The sequence below is a fragment of the Triturus cristatus genome, chromosome 2_2, assembly GCF_964204655.1.
Source record: "Triturus cristatus chromosome 2_2, aTriCri1.1, whole genome shotgun sequence".
In the NCBI taxonomy this organism is placed as follows: domain Eukaryota; kingdom Metazoa; phylum Chordata; class Amphibia; order Caudata; family Salamandridae; genus Triturus; species Triturus cristatus.
The window spans coordinates 217,389,080-217,406,432 of NC_140582.1; the positions used below are offsets into that span (position 1 = coordinate 217,389,080).

Here is a 17,353-nt window from a genome sequence, read left to right on the forward strand (position 1 = left end):
ATCTTAGCTCGCCTATCTTCCGCCATGTTGCACCCCCAACTTAGGTCTCTGTGCAATACTCTCCATATGCGGCCCCACCACAGAATCTGTCAGGGGCCTGTCCTGATTCTCCAGGGGCCTCGACCTCAGGGCCCAGACTTTTGCAGGCAAGGTGGTTCAGGGTGTATCACTGCTACCAGGTGTGGCACAGGTCAATAGCCTGGATAACAGTGTCAAACACGTCTGTGGGCCCATCCAACTATCCACTGCCTCTCCGGCCTCCAATGAGCCCCACAGGGTGGACCCACAGGTCGCCCCCCTTGACCAACGTTATCCCTCTGCATCTATGTGCCGTTGGTGACTAGGCACATGCATTTCTTCGATGCATTAGGGATCGCAGGCATTTACACAACTGTTTTGGGGCGCGAGCTAGGGGATTATCACTCCCTTCCTAGCTGGGTCCCTGCCCAATGGGAAGATGCAGTCTACAGGGCTTGCTTGGTGGTCCTTCCCACACTTACCCAACGCCTGCCTGGACCGTGATCCCCAAGCTGTCCATCAAGGCCAGCACCAGGGGCAGTGTATCCATGTTTGTGGCCCCCAGTACCAGTGCTCAAGGCCTCCTTCACCGTCCTTTTACTGCAGTTGCCCTGGTTGTCTGTTCAGGGCACGTCTCTGCACAATTTACATTCTCCCGGGGCTTGTTTGTATTAGCCCATGTCCCACGTTGCTGGGTCTACCCCGTTTCTTCTCGTATTTGCATGATTTCTTAAAATGTGAGGCAAAGTTTTGCCCGCGTCGTTTCTCGCAAGACATCGTCTTTTTCCTTACTAAAGATGCAAAAATAAGTGTTGCAAATGCATCTCTGCATTCGGTAGGATACAAGTAAGTGTCTCTCTGTCTCCCTAGTTACTCTTTTGAAAGAATCTAGCCTTTTAGGGTTTTTGATTTGGCCTGGTCCAGCTGGATTAAGGTTCCAGTCATTGGTCCCTCAGTATAGCTGTGAGGTACTTCAGGACTTTACGTCGATGTATTGACCAAGGAGTCACAGTATGCTGTGTAATTTCTTTCAAAGGTTTGTTTAGGTTTCCTGCGCTATAGCTGTTCCTGTATGTGGACATCTGTTAAGCTCCTTCAAAGGGTTTTCTTGTTCTACCTTCATGTGTACTCCTATATATTTCCTTTACATTTTAGCATTGCTTTAATATCTGCAAATTGATTTTCCATAGTTTTTTTTGTAATACATGATTTGTAAAGCACAGCAAATCACCCGTGAGGGTCTCAAAGCATTGAATTGTAGACACGGGGAGATTAAGTGATTTGCTCAGAATCACAAGATGTTGACGCAGAGATGTGAACCTGGTTCCCACCGGCTCCAATGTCAGCAGTTCAGACCATTAGGCCACATCCTTTCCCTTTTTGCGGTGCATTAGTTCAGTCAAGACTGAGATGTTATTGTTACTATTTTCGCATCTGAAGGACCTCAAAGCTACAGTATCTTGATTATGTTAGGTTGCATGGGACTTGTTACTCCCCTGACTTTTCTTCTAATACCCACGTTTTGTTCATTTTCTTCCCGACTGTAGAATTCACCAGCATGGCATGAGTGCATTGTTGATTGGCTGCTCTGTCTCTTGTCAGATCAATAGGTCTTTGTGTGTTAGATACCATTCTTGAACCTGTAGGGTGGGGTTTCATTTCTTTTGGGGTCTCCAGTTTTGTGGGTTAGACGATTTAGAATCTTGGAATTTCAAGGTAGCACATCAGGTAAATGTTTTTTCCAGGCCAGGTGAAAAGTCAAAAATTGAGTAAAATTACTATTTTGCAACGCCCTGGGCTCGGTGTGCCATACTCATTCGACATAGTGGTGTTTAGCAGCAATCAAGTGTAGATTCCTCTATGACACTTCTCCAAGGATCTTCTCCAAGGATCTTTAATCAGGACAGCCATCCAGTCGTCTTGTCTGTGTAGAACAACAGCCTCCATTGTTGCTTTTCTACTTTCTTTTCCCACATCTTGCAGAGGTACATGCCAAGGACATAATTGCTGAGATATTCTAATTTGGGGCCTAAAGAAATGCATGCTCTGCTTTGTCGCCAAGTGTCACCGCTTCATTTTGATCCTTTTGTGTCCCTCATCTCTCCCTTTGAGGGGTAGCCAACCTTTCCACAGGCAACAGTGTAAGCCTCATCACAATTAAAATGCATAGGTCCTTATTTATAGGTGGGTGGCAATGCTGCCAAAAATTGTCAGCTGTCCCTTGAGTCCATCTTGTATCGGCCACCTCATTTAAACTATGCGATATGGTGATTTTCCAGACAGAGCCAACAATGGTGGAGCATTCGGAACAACCCTCTGGGCCGATCGAATGCAGTTGAGAAGAGTGCTGGATGGGCCACCTAGCTAGGTTAGCTCATTCAACATGATTCCTAAAAACGTTTTTTCCTGCCCAGATCTGGCAAGTAAACTGCGGTTGTCTCCAACATGGAAAGTCCACAAATGTTCCCCGTGTGCTGAGAGAAAACTCCTATTGGGTGAGGTACACTAGTTTTGTTTTTTGCAAACCCTGAAGTAGCTCTTGGAATAGAATTGGGAGCCATTTATGAGAAAAGCCTGCTAAGATGGTTGACAACTCTAAAAACATGAGGTTGGATGTGAATAGGGTTTTTAAGGCAGTGTCTCCACCACCCCAGCTCTAGTTTTCCACCTAATGTGTTCAAATGGAGGATTGCATGAGGTTCAGATTGGGCTAAATTTCGTATGAAATAATCAATTATCCTTGTTTAAAGTTGTACAATCTATTTGTATTTCATTTTTTAAATAAAAAAAAGAAAAATTTGCTTCATGTAGGAAAAACTATTAATAGTTGAAACCTCAAGATAAGCAAGTAAACGAAAGGAAAAGATGAGATCACATATCAGTATTTTCAGTACTTAGTATAATCAGGTCATCAATAACAAATACATTATGCAATGAACCTTTACAGAGGGTGGACATTGTAACATGATCCTTTATTGAAATTAACCAGAAGACAAACAGAAGAAAACGATGCAGTAAGAGAAGAATAGCAGGAAAAAGGAGAAGGGGACTGAGAGAAAAGACACACTTATATGATCAGATCAAAGACAAAATCAACTTTATGTGGGATTGTGTTAAGTTACAAAATGATTCAACAAATGGCACGAAAAAAATAAAAGGAATGGAATAAGAGAAAGGCATTGATATTAGAAGGTGTACAGGAGGGTTTGGGAATCTCATTCTGAAGAATTGTAGAATAATTATGTAAAAGCCTAGATGGCAGAAAAGTAATTAATGTTAACCAAAATATATCACTTTTAACATGCTCCTGAAGAATAAAAGTATAAATTGTATTATTTACATAGTTTGCATTAATGCCATTTGGTAATAAGCGTAGTCTTTACATCATGATGATCCAATATTTTAGACATATTACTTGACACCTTTACTAATATCAAGTACATTACAGAAAAGTAAGGGGCATAGTTAAATTAGGAATCTTGGTCTTTTACCATGATAAATATCAAAAGTTATATACATTTTAACAAAAGCAGCATGTGCATTGTCCTCTTTTTTATGACATGAACAGATAATTAATTGTCAGAATTGTGTGTTTCTCTGTAGCTCGTGCTGTGATGCTGTTTTCCATAATTCCACATCCTACCATCAGGTCCTCACTTTCAAAGCTAGTCAAAGGTTCCTCTTATGGTGAGTGCCCTTACCTTTGTTTTAAATGGTGCATATGGTCGAATGGATGGTGGACTGGTGTACCATAATAAAATGGGTGCTTATGGTCTGTTATGTGGGCTGGCTCATCTTCCTTCACTCTAAATACCATATTGTGGATTTTAAAAACAAATAATCTTGGAGGTATTTTTAATGAACAAATGTATTTATCTTGGCGGTATTTCTAACAAACAAGTGTATTTATCTTGGCGGTATTTCTAAAAAACACAAATGTATTTATCTGGGCTGTATTTCTAAAGTACATGTTCGCCAAAGATTCTTGCTGCTAATACTGCCAACAGTACTGGAAGAGAATCAAAGTACCTTAAGGTTAGTTTGCTTAGAAATAACTTTTCAATTATCAACCATGTGTGTATGTGTTTTAGTGTACAGTGCTAGCAAATTGGCTGATTTCTAAGAACAACTTCTTATATATTGACTAAAGATGTAGCTTCTCATTTATTCTAGTTTAAAATAGAAGCGAACAAGCAGTCAGTTGGATAAAGGGGGCTGGAAGGATGACACTTAAAGCCAGCACAATTGTGATTTCAGAGAGGCCCTTAAATGAACAAGCATTGGCATAGCCAATAGGTCTCGCCTTTGGGACCTTATAAGTGTGTAGCCATGCAACAGTTGCATAACTAAACACTTATAAGGTCCCAAAAGCGAGACCTATTGGCTATGCCAATGCTTGTTTTAACTGCTGCAATCTATTGAAGCATCACGGAGAACATCAAAGCGGCACATGCACTGTAGCTCTAGGCTGGCCTGGTAGCACTTTTTGGAGCCCTCACAAAATGTCTCGCCTGACCCAGCGCATGCGCTGGGTCAGGCGAGACCTAAAAAGGTAAAATGTCAGCAATTGTAACTTTATCCCTTCGGTATAAAGCAATATGAATCGGTCTGTGAATTTTCCCTGACTAATCTAATCAGAAGTGTGCCCAATTTGTATACTTTGTAGAACACCTGATCAGATTACTTGAGGTTAAGGTTAAGGTCAATATATATATACACGGAGTGTACGGTCAGGTGCCGCACAGGTAAACAGAGATTAGGGGCTGATTTTCTTATCCAGGTCTTCATGTCAAATGCCTCTCCAGGGGTTTGGCCTGCAGGGGGCACAGATAGTATAAGATTAGGCCTTATGGTGCCGTATGACAAAAAGTGCTGTGGGGCGCAATGGGCGTTTGCGCCCGCTTTGTGCACCCCGGGGAACTTGGGTATTACAGAAGGGCTCGCAGACACTTGTGTGGCCCCTTCTGTAATACTGAAAGTGCAGGCGGACATAAAGCGCCAGCGCAATCTGCAGGGGGCGTTACCTCATTTACATGAGGGTGTGCCTCATGCAAATGAGGGAATCCCCTTGCCTCTGCGCACGCGCCGTTTTACAGCCATGAGAGCAGATGCAAAGAAGCTCTCAGGGGGCGCACCCACAGTGCGCAAGGTGGCACACTGTGCGCCCCCTGATGGCAGTCCTCTGGCAGGGGGAAAGGGGGTCCCATGGACCCCCCCAGACATCCCCTTGCAGCTGGGTGCAGTAACTGACTGCTTCCCTCTGCAAGGAGATCTCTAATCCCCTTTAAAAGTGCAGGCGGGTTGCTGCCTGCACTGTGAAAACATGGATCGGCTGTAAAGCAGCCGTTCTGTTTTTCACTGCGAGTTCGCGGCTACCCTGGGGGCAGCGCATTCATTGTAATAGGGCGCACTTTTATTGTTTATCCTGGGTGCAACTTTTTAAAGGTGCTCCTGGCACAAACAATGAAAATGCGCATATTGTGTAATGTGGCCCATGGTTGATTCCCTTAGACAGAATGTGGGCCCGCTCTTGCAGCAGGCATGCATTGCAAAGAGGGTGCTTGTGAATTTGCAAGCAGTGTACTCCGGTTTAACTGAGGGGATCCCTCTGCCCTTGAAGATATTTTGCGGAACCCACACAAGTGGTCAACTAAAAGGCTCAGAGGACTTTGGCTACAGATGACCAACCAAAACCAGGGTTGCTTTTAACACACCTAAGAAAGAGCACCTTCTTTGAGGTGGCACAGGGAGAGTAGTTGGCCTAACAGCGAGGGCGGTCGACCTCGAATCTGGGAAACTGGGTTCGAGTCCCGGCAATGACGCTGAACAGGCGGGCAACTAGAGCCAAATTTCGGGGGGGGGGGGGGGCTGAAAAAGTTTCGGGGGGGGGCTAAGTCTTCCAGCCATAGGCAGAGTGGCTGTAAGAAGGGGTGAAAACACAACAAAAGCCTCATTAACGAGTAAATGGTCTTTTAAAGACCCGTGAAGTACTCTGGTGCGGCTGCAATTAGACGGACAGCCAGCCCGCGAGGCTGTCTCAGCCGGGCTGTCACACACGACGGGGGGGGGCTGAAGCCTGGTGAGCCCAATGGGTGTTGCGCGCCTGACGCTGAACATCCTGTGATTCTGGGCAAATCACTTAATCTTCCCATGCCTAACAAAAATGAATGTGTCCTCGTGTAATGCAACCGGTGCTATGTAAAGCACTCTGATACCCGATTCTGTCAAGTTCGCGCTATATAAAACTCTGAAAGAAAAAAAAAAGAAGTTCCAGGACCCTACTCCCAGTGGCTTTTGGTACGTAGCCCTATCCAAAATCAGGATTTCTGTGTCCATGCTTTGACAGTGCATCAGACGTTGCAATGTGAGCATCTCTGCGTGGGTAGTCTACAATCCGGCCATGGAAGGGCAATGGGACTGGACTCTCACACATTGTATGTGGCCTTCAGTACTTCAGGTGGAAGCCTTTAGGGTTACAGAGCAGTGGATTGCGTTTGCTTCACGTCTGCCTGCTTAGCATGTGATAAATGTAACAGTTAGTGCATGTACAGACAATTGCACATACACTGTTGGCTGATCTGTGTGTGCCCCCCGTCTTCATACATACCCCTCTACAGTTTGTGAACAACACGGCCTTTGCGACCCACAGACAAAAGGTCTGTGTTTACAAACAATGAATTGTACAGATAAAATAAGGTATCATCTGCCAAATTATAGGAGGTACCCGTATCTAAGATACAGCTTGAATTTTAGGGTACCAGAAAATTGGGAGACCTAGTGTAGCGTACTTATGTATTACTTGTATGGATAGATATTCACAGGATAAATATAGGTGCAGCTACTCGCTCTGTATCTGTTTTCCATGTTTTTTCAATGAGAAATTATAGTTAAAGATATTTTGGGAAGACTTGGTCAGTGGCCGCTATTGAAATCCTAATATTGTGTTGCCTTAAAAAATGTGAAGTTTATGAAATTCCTGTATTTTTGTGGCTAGACTATTTGCTAAATGTGCGGTGGCAGCACTATCGACAGCAGTGGACCTTAGGTTTGACATAAAGATGCTTCTTGTATTGCGGATTGTATTTTTGTACAACTGTCCTTGTGCGGGGATTCCTGTGTCAATAAAGAAAATGATTGAAAAATTAATCTGGGACTTAAACCACATTGGCAATGCCAATAGGCCTTGCCTTTCAATGGCGTTGCATTAACTGTTCTTGTGGTTATGCTAGTGTTCTTCCACATTAGCAAGAAAATAAATAAAAATGCTTATTTGCCTAGGCGGAATGTAATAAAAATAGAATGGTGATGTATTCCCTGTACGTGCATCATCGTGCGTGGTCAAGTATGTACCATGTATCCACGACAGCCACAGTGTGATTATGCATGCATATGCACACGAGGGAGCAAGAAAATGCAAGCGCTGCCATAGAGTGCTAAAAGAAAAAAGTAGTTCTCCAAATGTAGGCAGTGGAAGGATGCATGTTAGCCAGTCAAAAGGACTGTAAACAAGCGTTTGCAATGCAATAGGTCTCGCATTTACAAGAGTTTGTGCTATTGGCATTGTGAATATATCAATGCCTTTTAATGATATATTTTAAGAATCTGCAAGCGGTGCGTAAACACGCACTTTGTGCATATTTGTGCAGGCATTACTTACGAAAAGCAACACTGGCAGTAACTACGCCTTTTTTACTGCCAGTCTTTCTTTTCGTAAGCAGGGACTATAAGTGCGTGTTTACGCACCGCTTGCAGCTTTTCCAAACACATAAATAAGAGGCATTGTCGTTACAATGCCAATAGCTCAAATTCTCGCAAATGCAAGACCTATTGCATTGCAAATGCTTGTTTAAAACCCAGGAAATGCTGGTCACTGTTTTCCAACAAAACATTGATTTTTAAATGAATACTGAGTTATAGCACAGCGTCACAGGAGAGCAGTTACAGTACATTACCCCACCATGTAAATACACATGCGCACGTAATACTTGTTTAGATTTAAAGAAAGCTCTTGAGGGGTAACGTTGCACCTGCTACCATGTGTATGCAACATAGCTCCCAAAGTTTCAGATTGCTACGTGTGACATTTTTATAATTTCAGTGTAATTATGAGTAACATTCAACCACTATAAGTGACACTTCCCTGTTTCTGCAAGCAAATACATGGCTGCACGTACAATTTTTCAAAATGTTTCCAATGCTCCATTGCAAAGACCAAATGAAATGTTTGAGATAGAACCATAGCTGCAGAAGAAGTAAATGTAGTACAAGCAGGCATTCCCTTTCATTTTGTTTTTAGTAGAATACAATATGCCGTGTTAAAATGTGCCCGTAAAGGCAAAGAAATTATATTTGAGCAAGTCTTACACATCCATGCCATTACATTTGTGTTAACCTAATACAGTTAAGCTCATGCTGCTGATATCAAATGAACACAGTGCACAGCGTGACTAACCTGCCTGCTCCCATTTCACATGTGCGGGGGGGGGCTCAAAGCTGAGCGCTTCGGCCAAGCTTTGTTAACACATCTTCAGCTGCCACGTTTCTGGGGCCTTTGCGCTGGAGAGTCCGAGGCAAGTCTCCTCTCCTAAGGATGTCTCGCTCTGGTTGGCAGCAGTTTCAAAGGTTTGGAAACCCTCCGCATGTTGTTTTCCGGCAGGATTTTGGAAAATTAAAAAGCATGCTGCCTGCCTGATATCAGTCATGCGCGCTGAACACCCTTTTAATGGCTGGTAGCATACAGAGAGTGCAGAACCAATGAGGCGCAGCGTGGACAACAGGACACCAGCCCCACACGCTCTCTGCCTGCTGTGGGCACCGAAACTCGAAAAATAATGTTTTAATTGATTTGCCAATAATCCAACACATTTTATCCAGCCAATTTTACACTATGGCAGCAGCTCATTTGTCGCCATGATCAAGATGATGAACAGGTACCAAGGTAACGTGCAGGTCTGAAATGGCTTGTGAACAAAAGCGTATGTCATTCTAGGGAAGGTGGTGGAGTTATTAGTAGATCTGTACAGTATGTTGTATACTATCTATTGCAACATGGGAAAAATACAACAAATATCTCAAGGGTATACCTTTTACATTAAAGCAACTACTTCGACGCCTTGCTGGGGGTAGTGGGCGCTATATAAATGCAATTGCAATACAATACAGTACGTATTCATTATTTTCGTGTCTGTCGCGGACATACATTTCAGTATGTAACGGTAAGCTATCTGTGCGCGCGATGACGGACAGCAACCTTGCAGTTTGTAATGGTACAAATGAACTAGCAGTAAACGCAGCCTAATATGGACAGTGAAAACCATTATAGTTCCCTGTAGGAAAAGGGTCAGTGGCCCTTGTGCTTGGCACCCGCTTCAAGTCCTGAAGGTTACTTACTAGTTACTCATTGAAGCGCCTGGTTGAGAGACGCGGTATACTACCTTATTCCTGCAGCGACCGGTAGATGGCGATGAAAGCCTGCGCGGCGTCTCCTTACCAGTGCGCGAGCCTGTTCTTACTGCAGAGCGCTCAGCCACCGGAGGCACCTGTGTGCGGTCGGAACCGGGCAGGGATCCTGGGAGAGATCTTGTGCAAGTCTGAGGTAAAATCAGTGGCAGTCGAAGCAGTGATTTCTATGCTCCAGTGCAGAAGCGGTCTCAGTTGCGGGCGGTGTTTCGATGAATCTCTCGAAGGCGGGTTTCTCCTGTAAACGTTCACAGGTTCTGAATGGGACGAGCGTAGAGGAGCTGGGAACTGCTGTCTGAGGTGCGCGTGATTAGATGGCGGTAAAGGGCCAGGGAACTACGGGAAGTTGTGTGAACAAAAGTCTGGGTGGGTGTGTGAAAGTCACGGCGTGACACTTTTAAGTGATGTGTTGGAATAGCACATATTTTAAACTCAACTATCACAGCGGACTTCTTCAGCCACGGAGCAGTAAGTGTACCTCGGACGGATGGGAGGTTACCATGCTGGGGGAGAAAGGGGGAGGGAGCAAGCTGACACTCTTGGAAGCAGAGAGTGATGTTGGCCCTCAAGAACCCTATCATTACCGTCTCCCCCTACGTAGAACGTGCACACTGTGACCTAAATACGGCATAGATTGAACGTGCAAAAGTGAAAGCGCGGGGAGCGTGCAAAAGTGCTGAGATCACCAGAGAAGAGACGCCGCGCATGCACATCTCTTGTCCGACGCGTGCACGTCTCCTGTCCCCCTTCGGACGCAAAACCCACAACAATAGATCTCGCCAAGGCGAGCAACGCATGCGCTGCGACGCTAGGCGAGACCTAAAAAGCTATGCTGTAGCACAGGGACAAACAAAAGAAGGGGAAGGAAAACCATCCAGCAAGAACCAAGCAAATAAGATTGACGAGAAGGCCAACCAATGGGATTAAATGGGATGACCCAAAACCCACTGTAAGTATGGGTATTGTCAACAAATGAATGGTATTCAACAACAGGTACTTAAACTGTCTGCAGGCAAGGCTTAAAAAGACTAATTTCCAACAAATACAACAGAGTTATCATATCTAATGACCCTAGGTTCTTAAATAACATGCCATGGTTGCAAAGGGAGAAAGAGGAATGTCAGACTACAGAAGGCGAGTAACAAGGAGCACAAAATGGAAGGTTGGATTATTGCTATGGACTTTAAGTATCTGCTTAGATGTCTTCAATTCTGGAATCCACATTTATTCAAGCATAAAAAGGGGTTAGAGTCTTTGTTAACCTTGTAAACTAAAATGCTGCATGGTTTCAGATTAAAGTCATATGTGAAGGGGCTTCTGAATTTAAATATGTCCACATTATGGAAATTCCGGAAAAGGAGGAACGTGAATGAGAAATTGAAATCAGAAGAGGGATAAGCCCACTACAACAGAAAAATATAATTTCAGCAAAAAAGCACACCTTGAAAAACAGGTCATAATTGGGGTTGTGCATGTTTTTTAGTGCCAGTAAGGTTTGCAAAGTTCCCAGTATGTGAAATGACTTAGTATAGAGTCTAACTTTTCTGAAGGTTGTTCGGGTGCTTGTGTGGCACTGCACAATTTTGCGCAGCATCCCCAGGCTTTCATAATCGTAAGTACATCGATAGAATGCATTGCATCACATGAGAGTGCATGCAAAACCTTTGTAAATACATCCCCTAAATTTGATTTGCCCATGTAAAGTTTTTCTGCTCATTGCAGGATCATTTTCACCAAATAACCATATAATGTCATTCTAATCACACCCTTTCAAAATGGAGAATTGAGTTAGGATGTGGGGCTGGCGCAGCTCCTTAAACGGCATCTTTGAGGTGATAGTCCTTGGATTGATAGCAGAGCTTCAAGCGTGGCATTGGCACAGAGTTCGTTTACCCAAGGGGAGCAGAATTCCTAAACCCGGGGTGACATGCAACCACCTGGAGAGGTCTTGGTGGTGAATATATCTGAGCTGGATGTAGTCTGAGACCATCTTGAGGGGGCAGATTTAGAGTCAACATGGCGTGAGGGACAGATGGATGCCTTCCCAGCCTACTAGCTTAGCAGGCAGCAGATCAACCTGAGGCCAAAGACTGAGACCTAGGACAATCAAGAAGCGTTTGCCAGAGTGAGTGAACACCCATAACCGTACCCGCTCCTAATAATGAGTGCACACTGCTGATCGAGTGCAGTAGTGAGATGAGATCCGAACAACCAACATATGCAAGACTATAGTAGAGTGCTACCGCATCGAATCAGAGCCTGACATAGTGACTGATGTATGGATTTTGGACTGAGTCCTGGCTGCCACATGGTGTTGATAAAGGATTTATCGATGTGGGTTCTGCTGTGAAAAGGAAGACCATTTGTTCCCAGACACTGTGTATCCCTTGCCATTGGATATAGAAGTAAGAACACACAACCACTAGGTTGTTTGACTGGGACGCCCAAGCAACACTGGAGGTGGTGGGGGAGGGGCATAAGTCAGGATTAAGCCCAATGAAAAGATGGTGCATCGGCTGACAGATAAGTGTCAGACACAATACAACTGGTATTAAAACTGTATAGTTGATCGAGGACAGAAATTGAACAAGGGGTGCCTAGTCTTCTGACTAGGAAGGAGAAGTGTCTTCACAAAGATGACTGGCAAGTCTGGGGACTCTATTACAAGCTGTTCCACCACCTCCTCCTTTTGACTAGATGCAGAGCGGTGACCTTCCCTAGGAGCTGAGGCATACACTACAATCATATAACATAAATCAATTGTGGCAATAGCGCAGACTGACAAATGCCAACCACAGGAGAAGGTACAGTAGACTAATCCAACTGAGGCAACCGAAGGCTGAGTAGAGGTGTTTGACTCCGGAGTGCTGTTTCACTAAATTAGCCAAATAAACAGACCACCGACTTGGACTCAAGATCTCCAGGGATTTATTGAACTGTGCACGGATTCCAACACAGACCTACTGCTTACCCCGATTTCAGCAGATGAACCCATCTGAACTGAATGTGCGTGCAAGCTGCTGAGATGTTATCCTCTTCTTGTAACGGACATCTTGAACATTTAACCGTAGATGAGTGGAGATCAGCAGGTGCTGTTTGCAACAGGTAAAGCCCGCTCATTTGATTTCCATTGGTTCCATTTCTTACCCTCTTCACTGAATTTGTGATCGACAAGTGTAGATATTGCATTGAAGGCAGAAGCAGCTAGTACCTTCTTAAGCTGGTTGTATTCTCAATGTGCACTTCTTCCGCCTCTGTCTCATTACACTCCTTCTTTGAGACTTTTTGTGAAGCCTTCATTCTTTAGTTAGCTTGGTTCTATGTTGTAAAATGTTTGTGAGAAATGTTGGGCGAAGCTCATTGAAGCAGTGCCCAAGGAAGGTGTAGAATGTCAGGTCCTGGTCCTAAATGGACAATGAGGCAAGAGCAACCTAGTGAGAAAATAGTGAAACCACATCTCACAACGACAGGGCAAGTAATGCAAATGTATCCCATAAAACATAAGCAGAATTATAAGCCCTTCTAAGGCGGTACACAATGTGTACATTAAAGAAAACAAGGAGGCAAATCTTTCCTCTTCTGCTAGAGGGGTGATCATATGGATGATCTCATAGGTCCCTTTATGGCACCACTACCGACAAAGACCTGAAAGGCAGGGATGTGCCGGTGCAGGGTAAGCTTGATGGAGAGCCACACACTGTGATCTGTTGTATGCACTAAATGTAATGCCATTGAGTAGGCTTACTAAACGTATGACAATGCTACAGCTGGAACCAACAATGCCCACGAATTGGGGGGATAATTTTAACTGTATTATGGATGTCATGCTGGACATCTTACAAGGGTCACCAGTAACTAAATTAGTGCATGATTTCAAGAAATGGATGCCGAGGTGAGTGTGCACGATGCTTGGGGAGATCTCCGCACCTCTGAAAGGCAGTTCCCTCCTTTTTTGTAGATTTGATCTCTCTTTTATCACAGTCCAGTTTGTACGTAGGTTCTGCAGTGTGGAGTACGTAAGTATGACAATGTTTGAGCATCCTTTCAGTGGCTTAAGGTAGATCTCTCACTAATATTCTATCATGGATATTGCAACCCCACAGTACTGCAAGACCCATTGTCCAAAGGCATTGTTTTTCATTCCATAGTGAATTACTTTGAGGAAAATGTTGGTTGGGTGGGAGAAATAGAGGTCACGATAGTAGGCAAGGGATTATACATAGGGTCAGACTGGGACAGAAAATAGGCCCTGGCACCAAAATTAAAGGGCATCCCCCATTAGTTAATTAGATAGCTAAAAAGTGGTCCATGTTTGCAAATCAAGGTAGTTTTGAACTTGGAAAGATACACTGTATAGATTGTTTGCAAGGTATGGCACACTGCATGGATTTCAGCTTGCTGCAGGTAATATTTGATTTAAAACCAGGGAAATTAACAATAAAACCAGCCCGTAAGCCCATAAAGCAGGCCCACAAACAGCCAAAAAAAAGCCCACACACTGACCTGTCAGACCAGCCTGTTGGGCACTGCCTGATTGCCCTATAGGCCAGTCCCACCCTGATTATGCATATGAGCTTCCTTAGCAAAAGAAGTGCTATTACAGAAGAAAGAACTAAGAGATATTGAGATTAGGCTGGTTCTTGATCATAACATAACAACAGCTCCTGTGGCACACTGACAGAATCATACCATGCTATTAGAAAAGATGGCATGGCTAGACTTTAGGGAACCCATGCCTAGGGTGCACGAGGGAGACACATCAGGATACCAGAGTGAAGGCTACTGACGGCGAGGTGCGATACACACAAGACAATATTAATAGAATCTTTGTGGACTACTCCTTCATGGACTCCAGCACTGCCCTGATGTGTCCAGTGAATTTTATTGCTTCTCTGGCGGGGGTCTTCCTGCCCGCTCTGCCCATAGAAGTTCACTCAGGCAGAATTCTCAAGTGCGATTAGACTGATACCTGGAGGGAAAACTCTGGTACAGCTGGCCTCTCATCAGTGTGTTACAGCACATTTGAACAATTGCTTTCCCCTTATCATTTGCACATTTACAGTGCCTCACTAACTAGAAAAGCATTGACTGCGTCTTACGGCAAGGGAAGCTGTGGGGATCCACAGTTCAAATAGCAGGTGCCTTTGTAGATCATCATATCATTGTACCACGCATTATTGATGTTGAACTTGGACTGTAAAATACCACAAAAAACAATTGCAAGTAGACTACAAAAAGTTCTTCTATCCCTAACACACCCTGGCCTGAACAGAGCGAGTGTATCTCGGGCCACAGTATGTCACCAAACTTCAGAAGATTGTTTCTATCACTCTAGATGGTCTCCAACAACAGTGCTGAATGTCCTCAGTAGCCTCACTAGATACTAAAAAGCCTTTGACACACTGGAATGGGGTTACCTGTAGGGTGTGCTGCAGGCCATGGAATTTGTCCATTTACAACACCGTGGATTAAACTATTATACAGTGAGCCAACAGCTCATGTCCGGAAAAAGTCAATCATGTCAGAAAGTTGGCCGATACAACAGGGTTCGTGACAAAGTTGCCAGCTGTCTCGCCTCCTATTTGCCTGTCACATGGAGTCACTAGCTTGTTGAGTATGATGGACGAAAGAACCACAATGGCGGGAAAGTACACAGCATGTTGCATTTTTCTCCTTTTTATGAAGAAAACATTTTTAAGGTTTTGGGAAACCTGCAACTTGACCTGTCTCCAGGGGTCATTATATATGAAGGTTATGCTACTTTGGCCAAACCATTAACTAGAACATGTCATCTATGGGTTCCCCTCAAAAAGGCACCTCACAATACTATTGTCTTATCTGTATGCACATCAAAAATTGTCACAAGATACTTTTAAATATCTGGATGTTAAGTTTCACCATGCAAATTTAGGCATCTATGAGAGAAACTTGTTGGAGCGCATCCCACTTTCCAGTGCAGGCCTTGTTGCCTTATCTAAGATGGAGATGCGCCTACGTCTTTTGTATTACTTCACAAACTTGGTGGGTGTTGCTTCCACTGGCTCCTATGAGCATTGCAGACCCTTCTGTTTGATTTTACATGAAACGTTTGAAGCAAATGTTTGCACTGCAGAAGCTTATGCTTCAAATTGCTGATTGACTAGGAGTTCCAAACATTGAACACTACTTTATCGCAGCACAACTACTGCTGAGTAGCGCACGGACTAGACTAGATAAGGGTGAGTAGATGAAATACATTGATAGGGCGCTGGCACACAAGCCTTGGCATTCTTCATTTGTGCAAAAACCAAAGGAAATGATGGACGGAGTGTTGAACATTGCAAGCACTCACCCCCAGTCAACTGATCTGGGTTTAATCCATCACCGTTCTTTAGCCCACTCTGCCACCCCAGTTCAGACATGGCCATATGCAAATCAGTGTGACCCTGTGCCTCATGGGAACAGTCCAGCCTGAACTGCCAAGCCATGTCTTCCCTGGACCGGAAACAAGCTTCCTAGGACCGGTTTCTGGCATTTCAGCCGTCTTCAGCCAGGCTTGCTTGAATCCAGTGGCAAAGTGAGCAAGGGACTCACGTCTGAGCATACCCTGCCAACTTATGGCGAACAAAGCAAAAACCAAAGGAAATGATGGACGGAGTGTTGAACATTGCAAGCACTCACCCCCAGTCAACTGATCTGGGTTTAATCCATCACCGTTCTTTAGCCCACTCTGCCACCCCAGTTCAGACATGGCCATATGCAAATCAGTATGACCCAAGTCAAATTCAAAGTACAGAATGGTTTCCGTCACCCATAAAAGGAAGAAAGGATTCAAATTAATAAAACTTTCAATGACGGTACTTGGAAAGGAGAGGATAGAGAGAGAAGTACAATTTAAATTGTACAGAACATTATAGTTACCTAGAATGGTGTGAGAACCGACCTCTTAGCCAAGTAGTTGGGAAAGGACAGGAGACCGAGGCTTCAGGACAAGATTCAGGATAGGATAGGGTGACCTCTTCTAGATCCGACGCCTGAGTCGCCCCCCTCTCTGACACTATCTTCCTTCTCGATTCTTCCGCGATCTTCTTCTAATTATTTGGGTTAAATTCCAAGTCTGCAATATGATTCTTCAGCATTCGATCGTTACTCTGACAGCATCCCGAGCTCTGCAGCATTCCAGTCTTTCTGCTCTCTCTAATTAACTAAACTACCTCAATTATACCCTTCTAATGCCATGTACCACCCCTTAATATTTCAGTTTCATACAACTCCTAATTCTGGTTGGACAGGCAAAAAAGGGATGATCATCACACCATGCTTAGTTTTCGTTATTTTCTTTACTTCATTGTCTAATGATCCCTCCCCTTAATTTTTATTCAAAAATCTTTATTCCCACCCGTATTCACATTTTTATCATCACAAAGTATACATTTGGTGTAATATTTCTTCCTTTCACAGGACATCATGTTGGTTCCGAGGGTATGTTGCTGTTTCTTTTCTTGGATGGCATTCAAAGATGACAATGTGGCTTCTGGCTCACTTAGACTGCGCATGTGCAGTGGATCACATGGGATACAGATTTTGGACTTCGACAAAGGCCCAAATACGAACTAAGGAACTCAGAAAGATGTATATTAATTTCAAAATAAAATGATTTCACTGTATACCACCTATCTCTACTCTAATCCCATTTACTTTTAAATGCTCTCCCCTCATTAGCAATAAGTAAAATAATGTAATCTAGTTGCAGCAAAGCAGATGCTTAGCATGTGAGTTTTCAAGTGGCCATTTTAGAGGTGTCTGCGCAAGTGCAGAAATTTCCCTCCAAGTAAAAGCTCGTCATACTACGTAGGTGTAGTTGGCGCATGCGCAATTCAATTTTTCTTGTTAGCGG

At 44.0% G+C, this 17,353-nt stretch overlaps 1 protein-coding gene across 1 annotated transcript in view; it reads left to right on the plus strand.

Annotated features, from left to right (window-relative positions):
* Positions 1-17,353, plus strand: part of LOC146862060 (solute carrier family 46 member 2-like) — a 154,529-nt gene that overhangs the window by 88,052 nt on the left and 49,124 nt on the right. Inside the window, exon 2 of the mRNA XM_085641259.1 lies at positions 3,622-3,705. Within this exon, the coding sequence (XP_085497385.1) occupies positions 3,622-3,705 (84 nt within the window). The remainder of the gene's footprint in view (positions 1-3,621; positions 3,706-17,353) is intronic.